This window comes from Lithobates pipiens, unplaced genomic scaffold (assembly GCF_037356315.1).
Source record: "Lithobates pipiens isolate NorthernLeopardFrog02 unplaced genomic scaffold, aLitPip1_a1.2 Scaffold_16, whole genome shotgun sequence".
Taxonomy (NCBI): Eukaryota; Metazoa; Chordata; class Amphibia; order Anura; family Ranidae; genus Lithobates; species Lithobates pipiens.
This window is the reverse complement of record NW_027507748.1, coordinates 501,094,838-501,116,739: the sequence shown is the minus strand read 5'-3', so window position 1 is coordinate 501,116,739 and position 21,902 is coordinate 501,094,838. Positions and strand designations below refer to the sequence as shown.

At 45.5% G+C, this 21,902-nt stretch overlaps 1 protein-coding gene across 3 annotated transcripts in view; it reads right to left on the bottom strand.

The window, feature by feature from the left end:
- The window catches only part of TBC1D4 (TBC1 domain family member 4), a 233,380-nt gene extending 215,709 nt beyond the window's left edge, over positions 1-17,671 (bottom strand). The window contains exon 1 of one of the 3 annotated variants that reach the window (XM_077483117.1): positions 16,743-17,671. In XM_077483117.1, coding sequence (XP_077339243.1) covers positions 16,743-17,180 — 438 coding nt within the window. In that variant the 5' untranslated portion in view covers positions 17,181-17,671. The remainder of the gene's footprint in view (positions 1-16,742) is intronic. The other 2 variants (XM_077483118.1, XM_077483119.1) reach the window with 2 other exon arrangements.
- Positions 17,672-21,902: the final 4,231 nt, after the last annotated feature.

Here is a 21,902-nt window from a genome sequence, read left to right as displayed (position 1 = left end):
TCTAAACTAAACATGAGTTACCGCATTTAGATGCAGCGAGAAGCGTTTGGCGCTTGAAATGCCTCTAAACACAGCGTCAGAACTCCATTTTTTTTTTTGCTTTCCAAAAAAGGCCTCTAAACTGAACTGCCTAAAAATGACATAAAACGAACCTGTGTACATGTACACATAATATAACATTGGAGGAGTTCAGGGGCAGCTGAAAAAAAGCAGCCAAGTGCCTCTGAACGTCCGTTTACCAGCACCAGTGTATATTAGGCCTAAAAGGAAATCTATACAAACTTTCTTGGAAATGTTGATTTATACCCTGTAAACTTAAAGCGGAACTTCAGACATATTTTCATCCATTAAATCTTCTGCCCTTCTTGTTTTAACTTTGGATAGTAAAACATTTTTTTTTTCTGCCAGTAAATATCTTATACAGCCCACTTTCTATTTTTTGTCCGGTCATTAGCCTAAGCCAGTGATGGTGAACATTGGCACCCCAGATGTTTTGAAACTACATTTCCCATGATGCTGATGAACTCTGCGGTGTAGTTGAGCATCATGGGAAATCTAGTTCAAAAACATCTGGGGTGCCAAGGTTCACCATCACTGGCCTAGGCTTATGACATCATGCACAGCTCTCTCCCACTCTTGTGAGAGTTTGCCAGGAAGGGAGGGAGGGAGGGGAGATGAGTCATAAGAGGGCCAATGAGAGCTGCAGAGCTGGAGGTGTGCTCTGTGGAAATCCATAAAGTGAACAGGCAGCAGCTTCAGCTGCCCACAGTTAAAATGGTTGCAGCCAGACTTAGTGGAGGGAGATTTCTGCAGCATATTTGGCAAATACAGAATCACTGTATATATAAAATAACATGCAAAGTGGTTGGAGGGAAGCTACAGAAAGGCAGAGATGTCTGTATTATAAATTATATGAGCAGACTGCAGTTCCTCTTTAAAGCAATGCTTAAGGCAATATAAAAAAAAAAAAAAAAAAAAAAAAAACAGTATATGATGAAGTCTGTCAAAGCAGTCCATTTTTTTTTACCTAGTGATCCTACGGTTATTTTTCAGCTCTCTTTAACAGACCAAGCCATGCAGCAAAAGTGGTAGTTAGAGGGCTGAGACAAACCATTTGCCTTTGACAGGGATCCCAAGAGAACATTCTATAATCGCTTTGAAAGTGTTAGCTGTAATTTGGCTTTAAAAGGAGAAGTCCAGCCTGAGCTCATTTGGCTGGGCTTCTCCTCTGGGTCACAGGAATGCAATTTGTTTTGCACTCCTGTGACCCGGTTTAGCAGAGAGCAGTCTGAAGTCCGTTCTCTGCTGATGTCACCAAGATCAGTCCAGGCACCATGTCATCCCGACTTCCTAAGTCTGGATCTGCCAGGTGCCTGGACTGATGGCAGTCTCTAAACGAGCCGCTGAGACGGCCGCTCCCCGCCCCTCCACAGCTCAGCGCTCCAGTGAGTGTGAAGGACCAGAGTAGGAGAGCTGCCGATTGAAAGTCAGCAGCTCTCCGCTCGGGGAGGTAAGAGAACAGAGCCATGGATGGTGTTCAGTGTCTCGGTTCTCAGTGAAGAGGCGTGGGGGGGGGGGGGGGGGGACAGATGCAGCATTGCACGATGCTGCATCCACCTAGGTAAGTATGAATGGTCAATAAATAATAATAATAATAATAGTCACTTATGTAAAGTCCATCTAAAGCCTCATCCACACGATCTCACTTCCATCGGACATTTCCGTGGAATTTTTGTCCTAATAGTCGTTGGCCATGTTTGTTCTGCATACACAGGGCAGAACATTTTCAGCCAACTTTCACCAAATCACGTGGTTTTTCAGCTCTTTACCGCCACCCTTTGGGCAACTTCTGCTATTGTTGGCTGATGTTTAACCACTTCAATACCGGGCACTTAAACACCTTCCTGCCCAGACCAATTTTCAGCTTTCAGCGCTGTCGCACTTTGAATGACAATTGCTCAGTCGTGCTACACTGTACCCAAATGAAATTTTTATCATTTTTTTTCCCACAAATAGAGCTTTCTTTTGGTGGTATTTGATCACCTCTACGGTTTTAATTTTTTGCGCAGTTTCAAAACTTTGTAAATAAGTAAGTTTTCTCCTTCACTGATGGGCACTGATGGGCACTGATAAGGCGGCACTGATGGGCACCAATGAAGTGGCATCGATGGACACGGATGGGCGGCACGGATGGGCGGCACGGATGGGAACTCATAGGCGGCACTGTATTATGTTATACTGTACTAGTGGATGCCAATCAGTGCCAAACAATAATGCATGCCAATCAGTGATGCCCATTGTGGGCACTGATTGGCATCCATTATGGGCACTGACTGGCATCCCTGGTGGTCTAGGGAGGATTACCTTTTGCAGGGCATCCCTGGTGGTCTGGTGGCGTCCCTGGCGGTCCAGTGTGCGCATCCTCGGGGGGGGGGCTGTGCTGATAATCGATCAGCACAGACGCCCCCTGTCAGAGGAGCAGCCGATCGGCTCTCCTCTACTCGTGTCTGACAGACGCGAGTGAGGAAAAGCCGATCACCGGCTCTTCCTATTTACACTATGATCAGCCATGATTGGACACGGCTGATCACGTGGTAAAGAGCCTCCGTCTGAGACTCTTTACCGAGATTGTAGTTGCAGGGTGTCAGACTGACACCCCGCAACAACGATCGCCGCGATGCGTGCCCCTGGGGGCGCGCAGCGGCTCAAAATCCTGATCATGTCATATGACGTCCGATCAGGATTATGCAACCACTTTGCCACCATTAATTGCCTATAGGGCGGGCGGCAAGTGGTTAACATTGGTTCTGAGCATGCGCGTTTGTACTTTGGACTTTAGTCCGATGGACTTGTGTACACGCGATCGGATTATCCTCCATCGGACATTTTTTGTTGAAAAGTTCGAGAGCATGCACAGCGAACATTTGCCAGTTGAAAAAGCAACAACAAAGTGTCCAATGGAGCATACAGACGGTCGGATTGTTTGATAAAACAGGTTAGTCGGAGCGTTGTCAAAAAGTCAGATCGGGTGTATGGGACTTTACATTACCCTACTGAGACAGTGCTGCTGTCCAAGTGTGGCTACATTGATCCTCAGATAGAGGAGCCACCCTTACAGACAGGAAGTGTTATTTGCACAAGCCAGCAGCACAAGGATCAAAAAAATAAAAAATAAATTATATTATATAAAATTATATATATATATATATTATATATATATATAATTTTTTTCACACTGTTGTGGGTACGGGACAACTTCTATATCACACAAGTTCCCGCACCTGCAGACAACCCTACACACTGGAAAATGCAGCACACTTTCAGGTGTGTGAAACCGTATGATGCCAAAGTGCCATGTGCCCACATTCAAAGAAAGAAAAGTCAGGAACTTTTTTTCCTGCAGGAAACGCAGCCCATTCAAATAAAAATGGCACTGGCCTACTGGAGAGAAGGGAATATAACATTGTACTGTGATCTCTGAGAGTTATTATTTATCTGCACATGTTACACTAAAGCCCTGTACACATTTGTCGGTACAAACACATATCGGCTGATATTTTTCCCCGTGTGGATATCGGTCTGTCTGACAGATGCTTCTGTCGGCCAAGCATGTTGGAAACCCAACAGCCGACCGACTCCCAATCAGTGCTCCCAGTCAATGACACAAAGCGTTCTGGCGGGGGGGGGGGGGGGGGGGGCGACGACAACAGCTCAGCGGGGGAGATCGCTGGACTAACTTTGCATGATTAGTACAGTGGCTCCAGACTAGAGCCGTCAGGTTTTTTTTTTTTTTTCGTGTAAACCTGCGGGGCTGCACAAAAAAACAAAAACAAAAAAAAAAAAAAAAACACAACTGTAGTGTGTACCAGGCTTACCACATTACTCTGCATGCCTGTAACATGACATATTATAGCTGACACTAGGGTCCCCTCTAATTTGTCAATGTGAGGATATTATTATACAAGTAATATTGAGCCAAATAAAAGGAGTACATAGCTTTTTATGAAAAACCTCACATACAACCAAGCCCTGACCTGTTTTTTTTTTTCTAATGTTTTCATATGTTCAATTGTGCTTCACCAGAGTACAAATGACTGCCTGATTCTATAGTCTAACACCCACTCAGGTCTATTGACGCACCTGCTGCTAACAATTAGGAAAAAAGAGCAAATGCATTACAACAAAAGGAAAGCATCACGCAATAGCTGAAGTCGCATGGAGCAGGCCTGACATGACTTAATACTGTATCTGAAAGCCAATCAAATCATACATACTGTTAATATTTAGGCTGGGCTCACACTGCAGCACGGAGCGGCTCGCTGCAGGGGGTCCGATGCATCCCCCATTCACCATTTCAAGTCCGATTTTAAACAGACCAGAAGACGCACAGGACTCCTGTGCAATTTACATTGAAACGGCTCCAGAGATGTGTGAACCGACTCCATAGAGAGTCGGTTACAATCTCCTGACAAGCAAATTGGATGTGGAGAAATCCTCATCCAATTCGCAGTAGTGTGAACCCAGCCTAATGCCCTGTACACACGATCAGACTTTCCCACGAAAAATGTGCGATAGGACTGTGTTGTCGGAAATTCCGTTCGTGTGTGGACTCCATCTGACTTTTTTCGTCGGAATTTCCGACACACAAAGTTTGAGAGCTGGATCTAAAATTTTCCGACAACAATATCCGATCGTTTAAATTCCGATCGTGTGTAGACAATTCTGACGCACTAAGTGCCACACATGCTCAGAATAAATTACGAGACAAAAGCTATTGGCCTCTTTATAGTCCCGGCGTACGTGTTGTACGTCATCTCGTTCTGAACGATCGGATTTTCCAACAACTTTGTGCGACCGTGTGCATGCAAGACAAGTTTGGGCCAAAATCGGACGGATTTTGTTGAAGTGTCCGACCGTGTGTACAGGGCATTAGAGTTATATTTGTTGCCAAAATGATATGACTTCATACTGCAACCTACTTTATAAAATATAGCATTAAAAAGATAAGCACAAGAATTTACTTTCTTTCAAAAATAGAAGATTTTCTATTTTTTGCATACACCTACAAGGTATACTAATGTTTACATGAGCACAGATGTGTACCTCTCTATGGGGAGCTTACACAGCACCTGACCTTTCCAAATGGGGGAAACACGCCACAATTTACATTGCAGGGGCTATGACACCCATGTGTAGTGGAATAAACATCGATCTTAAAAAGGAGTTGTAAAGGCAAAAGGTTTTTTTTCCATCTTAAAGTGTTTGTTAAACCAAAAAAAATAAAAATAAATATGGATCCTGCTACCTTAAAGCATTTTATACAGCACAGTGCTTGTGTTGTGTAATTTGAGCCAGTCACACTAAAAACCTGGCTGATACTGACAGTTTCCCCCCTCCCCTATGTAAACTGACCACGGTAATCATGGCTGCTGAGCCCTGACACTGTGGTCAGTTTATGAGCCTCTGTCATGCGCAGCCTGCTCTTCTGTGTCTGTCTCCTCTGTCCTCTTCCCCCCCCCCCCACCCTCTTTCACCTAGTGACCATGCCATCCCATCCCACTCTTGCAGCAGGAATAACCAATATATTTGTATACTATCCATTTTATGTCCTAATACAGTGCCCCCGTCTCTACGTTTTATTAAGAAAATTCCTGCTTTAGTGTAGCTCACAGCGGCTTCCGGCGGTCACATGACCGGTCATGTCTCCTCTCTCCTCCTGGCGTCCTGCTTACATCAGCAGGGGAATCTCTGCCCTGCCCGCTGCTTCTGTCAGATGGGCCGAGGAGACACGGAGCAATTTTTTTAATAATAAAAAAAAAAAATAAAAAAAAAAAAACACACAGACAAGAGGCACTGTATTAGGAGACAAAACGGGATTATGTTAACATGTGAAAGTAGGTTAACAATTACTTTAATGCATTCTAGACAGGAGGGAGAGGCCAGGAGCACAGAAGAGGGACCTGAGGAGGATCAGGGATGCTCTGTGCAAAACCAACTGCACATAGGAATTAAGTATAACATGTTATTTAAAAAAAATAAAAAACACATACGAGTCTTTACAATCACTTTAATGGGAATGCTGTCACTTTAAATAAAGCTGCTGTCTGGCTTCAGCACTACTAGAACCTTTTTGAAAGCCTGCTAGCAGTTTGTTTAAATAAGCATTCCGATTATGATCTGTGTTTAACATTTCCAAACTGGAGCCTGCGCAGTAAAGGCTGGGCTCACGCTGGTGGCAAAACTGCCCCATTAAAAAGCAATCCATGGTGGATCACTTTTTAAAGGGCAGTGGCTTCTAAGTGTACAGGAGGCGACACTGCTGCTTCCCAAATGCCTATTTTTTTTTTTGTTTCTGTTCAAGAGCCAAGTGGCATCTGGGATGAATTTTTAACATGGCTTTACATGCATCAAAACGTGCATAGGGCATTTTGGGGGTGTTTTTTTTTTTTTAAATCTTGTCAAACACACCAAACAATGCACATTAACACTATAGGTGGGTTTGTTAAGTGTCAGTATTTTGAACAGGTGAGAATAAGGCCTTAAAAGAAGCATATTAAACATACGACTTGAGTCTACAGAGAAGTCTACAGTCTGCAAACAATGCAGTTGGCATTAAGCACGCAATACAAAAAAAAAAAAAAAAAAATATTCGCAGCATATGATGATCTGATGGGTTACTTCCCTGCTTGTCAACATCAAAGCAAAGCCCAGAACTAAATGTGGTGTCCAAATAAAGACAACACCAAGATGTGTGTTAAAAAAGGAAATGTACGAAAACCAACACACACGAATACAAATTTTCATCACCTAAAGGAACCTAACACAATGACTATCGAGGGCTTACAGTGTTCTATTCAGAGTGTTTAGACTTGCAGGATTTACATGCATCAACCAGCAGGTATTCATATCTAGTTTCCCTATCTTTGCCAATAACATAATTCTTTACATTAAACGTGGTACTAAAGGCAAAATAAAAAATGTAATAAAAAAAAAAATACACTAATATGTCAATAGCATTAACAAAGCAGTTTTTTTAGTCCTGCAAAAGTTTTATCACCTGGTAATCCTACCAGCAAGACTTAATGTACACGAGACGTTTTACAACCTCTCATGAACGATCTAACTTGACAGATAGTAACCGATGTTTAAAAACAGCCATTTTGCTGAATTTTTTTATTTATTTAATATTTTCCAAATAGTCACAAATTTGCCAATGAGGAGAGAGAGGGGGCAGACACAAAGAGCAGTGGCTCGGCTCTGGTGCCCCCATAGAAAGCTGCTTGCTGTGGGGGCATTCAGCAGGAGGGGAGGGGTCAAGAGCACTGGCAAGGGACCCGAGAAGAGGAGGATCAGGGCTGCTCCGTGCAAAACCACTGCATAGAGCACGTAAGAATGACACATTTTTTTTTTTTTTTTATGTAAAAAAAACAGAAGACACACAAGACTTTTATTACTTTTAAAATGTGTTAGCTGGACACCTGAGCGTAGCTTTTCAAGCGTTTTTTACCGCGATTTGCAGCGTTTTTAACCGCAATTTGCCGCGAATTTGTGCAGGGCAAAATGTCACCAATGTTAAAAGAAGAAAAACGCCCAAATCAGCCCGATTCGCGCGACAAAAAAGGGTCCGGAACTTGTTTGAGCTTCAGGCGACTTGGAGTGGAGATGTGAACCATCTCCATTGAGAATAATGGATTTTTTCCCCTCCAGCGTTTTGTAGCTTCAGGCATCAAGCTACAAAACGCTCAGATGTGAATGGGGTTAGGCTTTAATTTGTTAGTCACTTATGTACTATTTAAATCTACTAATCCATCTTACACTACCCTGTTCAGACAGTGTTAAAGTCTAATGCCGCGTACACACGATCGGAATAACGGCCAGAAAAAGACTGCTGAGAGCTTTTCAATTGGAAAATGCGACCATGTGTATGCTCCATCGGAATTTAGCTGTCCAAATTTCCGCCAATTGATGTCGATTTTCCAGACAGAAAAACTTTCTATCGGTAATTCCGATCGTGTGTATGCAATTCCAACACACCAAAAATCACGCATGCTCAGATTCAACTGCGAGACAGAAGCTATTGGCTACTGGCTATTGAACTTCCTTTTTCTAGTCCCGTCGTACGTGTTGTACGTCACCGCGTTCTAAACTATCGGAATTTGGTGTGACCGTGTGCAGGCAAGACAGCTTGAGCGGAATTCCATTGGGAAAACCATCAGAGCTTTTTCCAACGAGAATTCCGATTGTGTGTACGTGGCATAGGGGGGTCTCAGATGATCCTCTCTAGGTGGAGGAGCCACCCTAAAACAAGAAGCATGTTGCTAGACAAATTACCAGGGAAGAACAACAGACTTACTGGCAGGATCAACAGGTAAAAAAGTTACGGGGGGGAGGACTCAAGGAGCCAAGACTGCATCTGGCATTTCATTTTGCCTTTAGTACTGCTATGACGAAGTGCGCAGTCAGATGCAATGGGCCAAATCGGATGGCAGATCATCTGCTCTTTTGTATGCCAGCCACATATCAAAAATGGAGAGGTTTACTAAAGTTATGAAAATTCTCGTACGACAGAATAATAATAAAAAAAAAAAAAACTAATAATAATCGGAAGTGATGTCATGTGTTATAGCGTATTCCTATTCTATTTTCAGACAACTGTACTGATTAAAACGAAAATCATATGATCTGGTATCACACAAGAAAAATGTTCGTGCTTGTCCCATAGGATAACAAATCGGATGAACGGTCATGATCAGCTCTCAAAAGCTCTGTACTAACAATCCGATTACTGTATGATCGCATCGAAAGCGGTATTTTTCGTCCAATTTTCAGATCATGTGTACGGGCCATAACGCTGGTAGTTGTGCTCAGTGTACAGTGCACCGTACTATCGTAAAAACACCCATAGTAAACATGACCTGACTTTACTTTCCACTGCTCTAACTAGGATGTGAGCTTCGGAGAAACATGCAGAGGGAGAAGAGCGGGCACACACACACACCATTCATTACTCAGTCCCACCTACTTTTGCAATCTTGCTTTTTTATTCCATACCCTTGAACTTTCACTGTGCAATCTGGTGTCTACACAATGAAGCCAGACAAGGTCAGTGGGGCTCTTTAGACATATGAGCCTTGAATTATTATCTAGCTGCTAGTAATGGCAATGAGAAATCAAGCCAACTGATGGCATCTGGGATGCATATATCAAAAGTTCTATGTCCCCTAATCAATCTACTTTTAAAACAATCACCACAACAGAAACTGGCATGAACGAAGGGGTGGGGTTTATTATTACTGCCCCAACACCAATAAAGGGGTGTGGTTTATTATTACCACCCCAACACCAATGAAGGGGTGTGGTTTATTATTACCGCCCCAACGCCAATGAAGGGGTGGGGTTTATTATTACCGCCCCAACACCAATGAAGGGGGGGGTATTGCTGCCACTGGCACGAATGGGTTGGGGGTCCGGCAGGGCTAATTGCTGCCCCTGAAACGAATGCTGAGGATTACTATTGCTCCTCATTACACCAATCAAAGGGAGGTTTACTAATGTTGCCTTTACTCTGAGCTAAAACACACATTCTAGAAACCCTTGCAAGGCCATGTCTGACCGTGCATCATTTCCATACATGCTGGTGTAAAATGGGAGATACGTTGGTATGTAGGGGTTCCTTCCTGTTATATGCACGTCTTTTCTGGGTTTTAATTAAAATACTGATGTCCATTGCCTGACATTTTTGCAACTGAATTAAATAAATAAAATAATTGATTTAGATGCAGGCTTCCACTTGATTTTTAGATACAAATGTGGCCCTTGGGCCCTTTTCAGGCCCCTTGTACACTAGACGTTTAGCCTGCATGTGTTCAATCCTGGCATTTTAGTACGCTGGGGAGGCCTAGGTGCCTACAGCCTTTCAAAAGTCTATGCCAGGCCGAACTATGCTGGAGGCTTTAGCAAGTAGTACTCGCATTTAGCACCACAGTGGAACCTCGGATTGCGAGTTGCGCATTTTACGAGCATTTCGCAATACAAGCTTTTTTTTGTTTTTTTTAACCGCATGCCGACCAGCTGCCACAGTTGTATGGTTTGGCTGTGCAAATCGCCGTTATGCTACGTCAGTAGCATAAACCTCCATTAGGGGGCAGAGAGGCGCGCACCCCCCCCCCCCCCCGCTCGCTCCCCGAGCCGATGCGAGTGCCCGGCTTTCTCGATTGCCGCCGGGCTCCCGCGATCGCTCGGGAACACAGAAACCCTGGCAGCTGTGCGTTTAAACTGACAGATCGTCTGTCCATACAGAGTATGGACAGCGATCTGTTAGTTTCCCTGCACAGTCCAATCCCCCCCTTCAGTTACAACACAAAATAGGATACATATTAACCCCTCCCTGCCCCCTAGTGTTAACCCCTTCACTGCCAGTGACATTCTTACAGTAATCAATGCAATTTTAATCGCCCTGATCACTGTATTAAAGTGGTTGTAAACCCTTACAAACCACTTTGACCTACAGGTAAGCCTAGATTAAGGCTTACCTGTAGGTCCAAGAAATATCTCCCAAACCTATACGGTTTAGGAGATATTTGCCCGAAGACGGGCACCGCTGTCTACGACGCATGCGCCGTAGACAGCGGCGTGCAGGCGCACTGAGCGTAGCATCCTCGATAATAAAGATGCCACGCAATGCCGCGCGTCTCGGCTCCCGTGCGCATGTGCAGAAGTGACGTCATCGCGGCTTCGCCAAATGACAGCGGCGGAGCTGCGAGACCCACCGAGAAGATGGATGCGGTGGACTACAGAGGACAGCGGTGACTTCGCTGGCTCCTGTGTCAGGTAAGTGACACATAATGGGCTAGTATTAGCGATGCATAGTAGTCCATTATGCTTTGCCTTTGGAGGGAATGAAAGAGGAAGTAAACCCATCAGGGTTTACTTCCTCTTTAATGCCAATGGTCCCAAAAATGTGTCAAAATTGTCCGACATAATGTTGCAGTCATGAAAAAAAAAAGGTATTTCTTTTTTGGGGATATTTATTATAGCAAAAAGTTAAAGCGGAAGTAAACCCATCGATCTAAGTTAGAAAAAAAACTTTATATTCCCGGCATACCGGAAATGTTAACTGTCGCATTAGATGTGCTCTCAACCAAACTGTCAAACCATCCAATGGCTGGTGTTATAACTGATCACATGTGCAGCACCATGGCAGTTAAAGATTAAAAGGGAGGCCAAGATGGCAGCTTCCTTGGCTGAAAACGATAGGAGGGTTTACTTCCACTTTAAAAATAATGTGTTTTTTTTTTTTTTTTCAAAAATTGTCACTCTTTTTTCTTTATAGCGCAAAAAATGAAAACCGCAGAGGTGATCAAAAACCACCAAAAGAAAGCTCTATTTCTGGGGAAAAAAAAAAGAAGTCAATTTTGTTTGGGAGCTACGTCGCATTCAATTGTCAGTTAAAGCTACGCAGTGCCGAATCGCAAAAAGTGGTCTGGTCTTTGGCCAGCCAAATGGTCCAGGGCTTAAGTGGTTAATCCTGACTCGGTTTGCGAGCGTTGTCTCACAAGACCAGCAGGATTCACGCCGTGGGGTGTGCAGTACCGCATTTGGCCAGAGGTGGGGGGCATTGCAGACACTTGGAGACACTCCGTTCCTGAGTGTCTGAGCATCTCTGCCGCCCCGCACCTCTGGCCACATGCGGTACTGCATAGACAATCAGTGGCTGTGGAACAGACTGAGTTTCCATTATTTCCTATGGGGAAACCCACTTTGATATGTGAGTGCTTTGGACTAAAAGCATTCTTCTGGAACGAATTATACTCGTAATACAAGGTATTACTGCATTTGCATTTGTGGGCATGAGCCCAGAAAGTAGGTATTCTGAGGCTAGGTCCCTGAACACTGGGACCCTATACATGACTACCACAAGGTACAGCTTTCAGCCACATCATATTTCAGCTCGCCGTTGGCTTGGACAGGCTGCAGGCAGTGGCGCCATTATATTCTGCTCAGCTGTCAGGGTCAGTTTGCAATGTCTATTAGACATTCAAGCAAATAAGCCACAGAAATGCTGTCTAAATACCACAAAAAAAATAAATAAATAGGGAGATTAGTATATATTTAGACAATTTTCAGCAAAAGTCTAATTAAATTCTAGAAGACGTTCACAAGACCCAGTGGCAGCTAAAGTAAAAAAGGAAATGTCAGAGTGTAGCACAGGGCTAGGGGGAATCTCTGGCCTGCATATGAAGTGTAAATTTCAGCCTATAGGGAAATTCAGCATCAGGAATCAGTCAGCTGTACAACGGGGTCATTACACAAGGAACATTCTACTTTTATCAGGCCTGGAGAACCAGGGAAAATGACAAACACATACAATTAGACATTGCCCTGAAACTCATCATTTGGGCGATTTACATCAGTTGATTCTACTGCCCTTTAATGGTAAAGAATATTAAGCACTACACTATTAAATTTGCTATCTGGGAGAAAATAAAATAATTAGAAAATTTTTATAAGATAACATTAAGAGCCTATGCGAAAAACAAAGCATGTATTGTTTAAGTTACTAGTACACAAGTCTAACTAAAAGTGGTTGTAAACCCTTACTTACGCAGTTAAAGAGGAAGTAAACCCTGATGAGTTTACTTCCTCTTTGATGCCCTGCAAAGGTAAAGCATAATGGACTACTATGCATTGCATAGTAGTCCATTACGTGTCACTTACCTGACACAGGAGCCAGCGATGTCATCACTGTCCCCTGTAGTCCGGAGCATCCATCTTCTCGGTGGGTCTCCTGCACCGCTGCTGTCATTCGACGAAGCTGCGATGACGTCACTCCCGCGCATGCGCATGGGAGCCGCCACTCGCGGCATATCGCCGTTGACAGCGGTGCCTGTCATTCGGCAAATATCTCCTAAACCGTGTAGGTTTAGGAGATATTTCTTGGACCTACAGGTAAGCCTTAATCTAGGCTTACCTGTAGGTCAAAGTGGTTTGTAAGGGTTTACAACCACTTTAAGTGCCTAGCCTCATAAGTTGTACCTGTCCTCTCTTCACCCAATCAAAGTCAAATTCATAAAGCTTTTCTGAGCTGTCAGAAAACAAGGAGTGGAGAGCCTTAAAAGTGATGTAAACCCTCACATATGCGCAGTGAAGTGAACAGCCTCAAATGATGCACAGAGATGAAACAAATTTCCATAAATAAGTTTTACATATATATCTGCTGTCTTCACCTTTCCATATTCTTTAGAAAGTGCACACGGTGTTAGACATTTTTCTTCCCATTTCAGCCGTGGGTGGGGAGTCTGGGCATACACTGTGTGTGAGCTGATTGGAGGAAAGGCACATACCCCCCTCCACATTGGCAGAGGAACAAAAACTTGCAGAGCTGTACTGTGAATAGACAAGCTCTCTGTTACCACCCCATACATTTCAAGCTGCTTTTATCTCCTGTGAGCAGAAAGACATTGGACTTTTGAGCTTTGTAGAGAGATAAGTAAACACTACAGATATATGTGCCCAGGTCAGATTTCATGAATGGGGTTTACATCCACTGTAAAATTACACACTGCAAAGCAGCTGGGATAGGGCTGATATAGGTTTTTCAATTGCCTTTAAGGCCAATAACTGATATCAGGTGTCGATATTCTGTACATTGCCATTACCTGCCACCAGATGCCGCATGTCCATGCCCCTGCCACCCAGATGCAGCCTGTCACTACTTACACTACTTCTAACAGCCTCTCCCCAGCAGCGTCCAAGCGGGTAAACTTCCACGTGCGGGCCTGCTGTAGGGGCAGAACAGCGGTGATGATGTCATATATCTGCCGCACCGCTGACAAAGATTGGCAAAGACTGCAGGGGGAGGAGGTCTGACCAATATCAGTAACGTTGGCAAGTTTCTAACTGTTACCGATTATTAGAAAAATTAGAAAAATCACCCGCTTTGATGATCGGTCAACCCGTAGTCTCTATACATACAAAACCACTGAAAGAACAATTATCAAAATCACTTTTTATTTACGGTAAAGTTTGTCATTAAAAACACCTAAAACCCCAGCTGGTACTATGTGAGGCAAGGATCTTGAGTGAAATTGCACTGGGCCTTATCAATTTTTTCTCTATTTAAACCAAAAACTACATTTCTTTTCCCATCAGAAGGTTAATAACGGCAACTCAATATTTCCTTCTATACCGTGTCCTTTAGGGATTTTGGAGACCAAAAAAAGTATTATACAAAAGTACAATAACAGCTTAGTAGCGCCATCACAATGTCCAGGGAAGCAATCCTGTATGAATCATTTCCATAAGGTAGAGGTCTCCCTCTGATATAGAAGATAAGCCCTCTTCACCTAGAGCAACGTCTCTCAACCTTCTACCATGGAAGCGCCCTAAAGTGTGATGCCTATTAGGATATCCTGCACAGGCCTTCCCTGTGTTAAAGTGCATCTTTCAGAGATTCATATACTGGAGATTTATATTACAGCCCTCCATCAATGACAAGCTACTGAAAGTATTAGAGATGACATTCAATCTTCTTATCACCATGGTCTGATGCAATACTGATGACCAACTAAAGGAAATCCGTATTACATTTGATTAATATGGACACTGGAAGAAAAAGGTCAATAAGATACTTGCTGACTTAACATTCTGATTAAGGCTTCATGTACACGGGACATTGTTAAACCTCTCCTGAATAATTGACAGCTAGAGAACAGCATCTAAAAAAAGTCTCTCGGGGTTGGCTGGCCCGAGGTGACACAACTGCAGGGACAGGCCTGAGTGAAGTTCAGGGCCTACTGATCGAAGGGTGGTCCGGTGTCGTTGCATCTGAAGGGAGAGGCACAGCAACTGAAGGACCCCAGGGGAGGACTCTTCAGGAACAGGCTGTGTGCAAGACTGGCTTCTCCGAAGGAGCCTGGAGGCTTAGTTGAAGGACGCAACCTGGATCAACACTCATACAGTATTGCCGGATCAGCTGAGAGAAACTGGTCCTGTATGCTAGTTCTTTAAATTTATCCATGTCCCTCAGTAACATTCAAGTGTATCTCACAAGTCTGTGGCAGAGACTTGAGAGAGACAGAGTGAGAGAGAGCAAGAGCGAATATATATATCTCTGCAATGGTTGATTGTAGTTCCCCCATTCACATTTAAATTGTGACAGTGTGTGTGGGGAGAAGAACTTCAGCCCATTGTCACAGCAGGGACTGCTGCATCGCTAACATGTTACATCCAGAATACAGGTCTAACAAGTTATGAAAAGGGAACTTATCCTTTAAGGCCCTTTTTACATAACCGTTCTGATCAGGTCTCCCTGTCCGTTTTTCAGATGGACCTGATCGGATGGTCCATATACCCATGTCCCTTAACACCCGCCCACTTCTAATTCAGGCTGCTAAGCACAAAAGGGATCTGTTCTCGTCCATGTAAGTGTATCGGAGGTAGTCGACTGCACCCGACTGCCCATACAGCAGAGTGGGCTCTGTCCTTGTCCACTCTGCATGAACTGAGCAGACACAGACCTGTCATCCACCCACTCTGCTCTGATCAGCAGGGGATCAGAGGATCAAAATGGAGCAAGTTAGAAGCCGATTGGTAGAGATGTGCTCAGCGTGTTCGGGATCCCACCTGCCCAATCCCGGCAGGAACCCGACAATGCACACGGCTAATCACAGTCAGTGATACATATCTCAATCTGTGCATCTGCGGATCAGGAAATGTCTCACTGCCTGCGATTAGCGGTGTGCAGTGTCGGCTACCTGGCAGGATCGGGCAGGTAGGATCCTCAACACGCCCGAGCCCGTTCCTACCAATTGGTTACTATGCACAGCTCCACCAGTTTTAGTAATTCTCCCCCAATATATTGTTGCTGGCGGCTCTAAACACTGCATGCAGACTGTTTGTGTCAACATGACAGCTGCTGCACAGTTTGCATGCAACAGCAACTGTCAGATTTATATTATCTACAAATCAATGGCTAGCTCACCTGTTACTTAGGAATAGAGCCTCTGACCAACCCTGAATGCAGAAAGTGTGCGCCCAGTGGAGTCTTTTGGCCACAGTTAATTGGCCAGTTTGTATGCGGCCAAAGCACAGAGGGCATCCGGTTCCAGCTGCCTCTGAACGTGGCAAACCGTCCACCCATGTGAATGTAGGCGTACAGTGTGCACTGAAGCAATAGTTTGCATCTTCTGCAGGTTTGATTTTTTGCTGATCTTTCATTTTTAGCTGAGCAGAATCAGCGAGAGCTGAGACACGAGACGATGTGATGTTTCCATACATACGAGCATGATGATGAGATCATAGCAACAGCACTTTGTGAGCTGCACACAGAAAAAGGTCAGCATCAAAATACAATCCTGCAGCACAGTCCTTGATGTACAACAACATGATCAATCAAGAGAAGTGGAGTGCAGCAAACTAAAAGCTTGCCTGGTTTGTAATGACAACTTGAAAGAACGTATTCGGCTACCTTCACCCAAGGGACTCCCCACCACTTCCTACTTCTCTCTGACAGCAATACAAAGCTGTCACATGGTAGCATTAGGCCAAAACAAAAACGCAAGTATCACATGCACGTCACCAATCATGCTCATGAAGAATCTTTGATACTAAGGATAGAGTAACCTTCATTCATACAGGTCATCTAAGGTCACTTTACGTAACTTTCTACAAAAGTGCGATGACATGCAATCGCGTGGCTTTTCTTTTCTACCATTTATAGGAGGAATTTTGAAACTTCTCACCTGACTGGGGTCAGTAGCCTTGAAGACGTGACAGGTCATCTCAGACTCTGGGTTATCAGGCTGAGTTTTAATCAAGTAGGCAAAGTAAGAGGGGTCTTGGGTGTTGTGGATGAAGCGAGCGATGTGCTGTGCTTTGTGTTCGAAGATAAAGACCGCCGTGTTGCCGTTCAAGGCTGGCACACAACGAAGGTGCGGGGCCACTAGCAACAACTGCACCTCGCGACAAGGGGCAACGCAACCGGGGGGCTCCTGTCTTTCCGCCCTTCTGCGAATTTCTGCCACTAGCCACGGCAGCATGGGCAAAGTCGTCCTACGGTCCAGAGATGACCACCCAACGTACCACAGACGGAATCTCTTATCCCCTTTGGTTGTCCTATCAGGGACTGGTTGCTCCTCCAGCAGGGGGTGACACTGGTCTGCTGAACTTCTTCTCTCCATGATTGCTCCTCAAGACAACACAGATCCTACTAGTAAAACACAAACAAAAACAAACAAATGGACAGGGTGATGATCCTTGCAGTGGGACGGATGGAAGGCTTAGTTGTGGAAGGGGTCTTGTCTAAGTCCACACATGGAAATGTCATCAGAAGGCACAGGAAGAAACAAGGAGTGGGGCAGGATGGCTGAAGTCAGGCACATGGCAGGGGCATGCACAATTGTGTCTCTGGGATCGGCTTCCCCATACAAGCCCTGTGTGGACTGAGCTTCCTTCTCCCCTCCCTCTACAAGCCGATCGTCATGACAGATCCTGCAGATCAGCTTCTCCCCACCTCCTGGCTTGTGCTGCCTGCCTGCCCTCCGCTCCTCATTATCTGCCCTCCAGGCTCCAGGCACGCTGACAGCGGATGGGACATAGAGTGAGGCTGCAGATTTCTTCCCAGGAATCCCCTTCTCCTGCATGGAGGAAAGCCCTGATTGGTGTGACAGCGGCCACTCACTCCTCCCTGCAGCCCCCACCTCTTCCTTCCACAGCATGGAGGGTGTCTGCTTTCATATACACACCCCCTGCCTGACACAACTTTCATCACCTCGACGATTCCCACTTCTCCGGCCCCGCAGTGTGAGAAAGAGAGAGAGGAGACCGAGTGCTCCTTAGTACGGGCTCCATACTGAGAGGAGAGAGCTCCATACTGAGAGATGTGTGATCTGAGGGGAGAGAGCTCCATACTGAGAGATGTGTGATCTGAGGATAGAGCTCCATACTGAGAGATGTGTGATCTGAGGAGAGAGCTCCATAGAGAGCTCCATACTGAGAGATGTGTGATCTGAGGGGAGAGCTCCATACTGAGAGATGTGTGATCTGAGGAGAGAGCTCCATACTGAGAGATGTGTGATCTGAGGGGAGAGAGCTCCATACTGAGAGATGTGTGATCTGAGGGGAGAGCTCCATACTGAGAGATGTGTGATCTGAGGGGAGAGAGCTCCATACTGAGAGATGTGTGATCTGAGGAGAGAGCTCCATACTGAGAGATGTGTGATCTGAGGAGAGAGCTCCATACTGAGAGATGTGTGATCTGAGGAGAGAGCTCCATACTGAGAGATGTGTGATCTGAGGAGAGAGCTCCATACTGAGAGATGTGTAACCTGAGGAGAGAGCTCCATACTGAGAGATGTGTGATCTGAGGAGAGAGCTCCATACTGAGAGATGTGTGATCTGAGGAGAGAGAGCTCCATACTGAGAGATGTGTGATCTGAGGGGAGAGAGCTCCATACTGAGAGATGTGTGATCTGAGGAGAGAGCTCCATACTGAGAGATGTGTGATCTGAGGAGAGAGCTCCATACTGAGAGATGTGTGATCTGAGGATAGAGCTCCATACTGAGAGATGTGTGATCTGAGGATAGAGCTCCATACTGAGAGATGTGTGATCTGAGGGGAGAGCTCCATACTGAGAGATGTGTGATCTGAGGAGAGAGCTCCATACTGAGAGATGTGTGATCTGAGGATAGAGCTCCATACTGAGAGATGTGTGATCTGAGGGGAGAGCTCCATACTGAGAGATGTGTGATCTGAGGGGAGAGCTCCATACTGAGAGATGTGTGATCTGAGGAGAGAGCTCCATACTGAGAGATGTGTGATCTGAGAGGAGAGAGCTCTATACTGAGAGATGCGTGACCTGAGGAGAGAGCTCCATACTGAGAGATGCGTGACCTGAGGAGAGAGCTCCATACTGAGAGATGTGTGATCTGAGGAGAGAGCTCCATACTGAGAGATGTGTGATCTGAGGGGAGAGCTCCATACTGAGAGATGTGTGATCTGAGGAGAGAGCTCCATACTGAGAGATGTGTGATCTGAGGAGAGAGCTCCATACTGAGAGATGTGTGATCTGAGGAGAGAGCTCCATACTGAGAGATGTGTGATCTGAGATGGCCACACACTGATTGGAATTCGCCTGGTTCAATCCTTCTATGGCCAAAATAATCTCTACACATTTATTATGTAATGCCCCATGTAATCTATTTTTCATTAAATCACTTCCTATTGTGTTTTTCTGCCTCCTTCTACGATCCCCTCAGATCACACATCTCTCAGTATGGAGCTCTCTCCTCAAATCACAAATCTCTCAGTATGGAGCTCTCCCCACAGATCACACATCTCTCAGTATGGAGCTCTCTCATCTCAGATCACACATCTCTCAGTATGGAGGTCTCTCCTCAGATCACACATCTCTCAGTATGGAGCTCTCTCATCTCAGATCGCACATCTCTCAGTATGGAGCTCTCTCATCTCAGATCACACATCTCTCAGTATGGAGCTCTCTCCCCTCAGATCACACATCTCTCAGTATGGAGCTCTCCCCTCAGATCACACATCTCTCAGTATGGAGCTCTCCCCTCAGATCACACATCTCTCAGTATGGAGCTCTCTCCTCAGATCACACATCTCTCAGTATGGAGCTCTCCCCTCAGATCACACATCTCTCAGTATGGAGCTCTCCTCTCAGTATGGAGCTCTCCCCTCAGATCACACATCTCTCAGTATGGAGCTCTCTCCTCAGATCACACATCTCTCAGTATGGAGCTCTCCCCTCAGATCACACATCTCTCAGTATGGTGCTCTCTCCTCAGATCACACATCTCTCAGTATGGTGCTCTCTCCTCAGATCACACATCTCTCAGTATGGAGCTCTCCCCACAGATCACACATCTCTCAGTATGGAGGTCTCTCCTCAGATCACACATCTCTCAGTATGGAGCTCTCTCCTCTCAGATCACACATCTCTCAGTATGGAGCTCTCTCCTCAGATCACACATCTCTCAGTATGGAGCTCTCCCCTCAGATCACACATCTCTCAGTATGGAGCTCTCTCCTCAGATCACACATCTCTCAGTATGGAGCTCTCCCCTCAGATCACACATCTCTCAGTATGGAGCTCTCTCTCCTCAGATCACACATCTCTCAGTATGGAGCTCTCCCCTCAGATCACACATATCTCAGTATGGAGCTCTCCCCTCAGATCACACATCTCTCAGTATGGAGCTCTCTCCTCAGATCACACATCTCTCAGTATGGAGCTCTCTCCCCTCAGATCACACATCTCTCAGTATGGAGCTCTCTCTTCAGATAAAACATCTCTCAGTATGGTGCTCTCTCCTCAGGTCACACATCTGTCAGTATGGAGCTCTCCCCTCAGATCACACATCTCTCAGTATGGAGCTCTCTCTCCTCAGATCAAACATCTCTCAGTATGGAGCTCTCTCCTCAGATCACACATCTCTCAGTATGGAGCTCTCTCCTCAGATCACACATCTCTCAGTATGGAGCTCTCCCCTCAGATCACACATCTCTCAGTATGGAGCTCTCTCCCCTCAGATCACACATCTCTCAGTATGGAGCTCTCTCCTCAGATCACACATCTCTCAGTATGGAGCTCTCTCCCCTCAGGTCACACATCTCTCAGTATGGAGCTTTCTCTCCTCAGATCACACATCTCTCAGTATGGAGCTCTCTCCTCAGATCACACATCTCTCAGTATGGAGCTCTCCCCTCAGATCACACATCTCTCAGTATGGAGCTCTCCCCTCAGATCACACATCTCTCAGTATGGAGCTCTCTCCTCAGATCACACATCTCTCAGTATGGAGCTCTCCCCTCAGATCACACATCTCTCAGTATGGAGCTCTCTCCTCAGATCACACATCTCTCAGTATGGAGCTCTCTCCTCAGATCACACATCTCTCAGTATGGAGCTCTCAGATCACACATCTCTCAGTATGGAGCTCTCTCCTCAGATCACACATCTCTCAGTATGGAGCTCTCTCCCCTCAGATCACACATCTCTCAGTATGGAGCTCTCTCCTCAGATCACACATCTCTCAGTATGGAGCTCTCTCCTCAGATCGCACATCTCTCAGTATGGAGCTCTCTCCTCAGATCACACATCTCTCAGTATGGAGCTCTCTCCTCAGATCACACATCTCTCAGTATGGAGCTCTCTCCTCAGATCACACATCTCAGTATGAAGCTCTCCCCTCAGATCACACATCTCTCAGTATGGAGCTCTCCTCTCAGATCACACATCTCTCAGTATGGAGCTCTCTCCTCAGATCACACATCTCTCAGTATGGAGCTCTCCCCTCAGATCACACATCTCTCAGTATGGAGCTCTCTCCTCAGATCACACATCTCTCAGTATGGAGCTCTCCCCTCAGATCACACATCTCTCAGTATGGAGCTCTCTCCTCAGATCACACATCTCTCAGTATGGAGCTCTCTCCTCAGATCACACATCTCTCAGTATGGAGCTCTCTCCTCAGATCACACATCTCTCAGTATGGAGCTCTCTCCTCAGATCACACATCTCTCAGTATGGAGCTCTCTCCTCAGATCACACATCTCTCAGTATGGAGCTCTCCCCTCAGATCACACATCTCTCAGTATGGAGCTCTCTCCTCAGATCACACATCTCTCAGTATGGAGCTCTCTCCTCAGATCACACATCTCAGTATGAAGCTCTCTCCTCTCGGATCGCACATCTCTCAGTATGGAGCCCCTACTATGGAGCTGAAACGCTGAATGTGAAGGCAGGTGAACAGATTCCAAGCTCAATGGCAGGGAAGTAAAGCCAGACAGATCACCCTAAGGCCTGGTTCATACCCATACAGGTTGAGGTTTGCATATTCTATGTCAGGGATATGCAATTAGCGGACTTCCAGCTGTT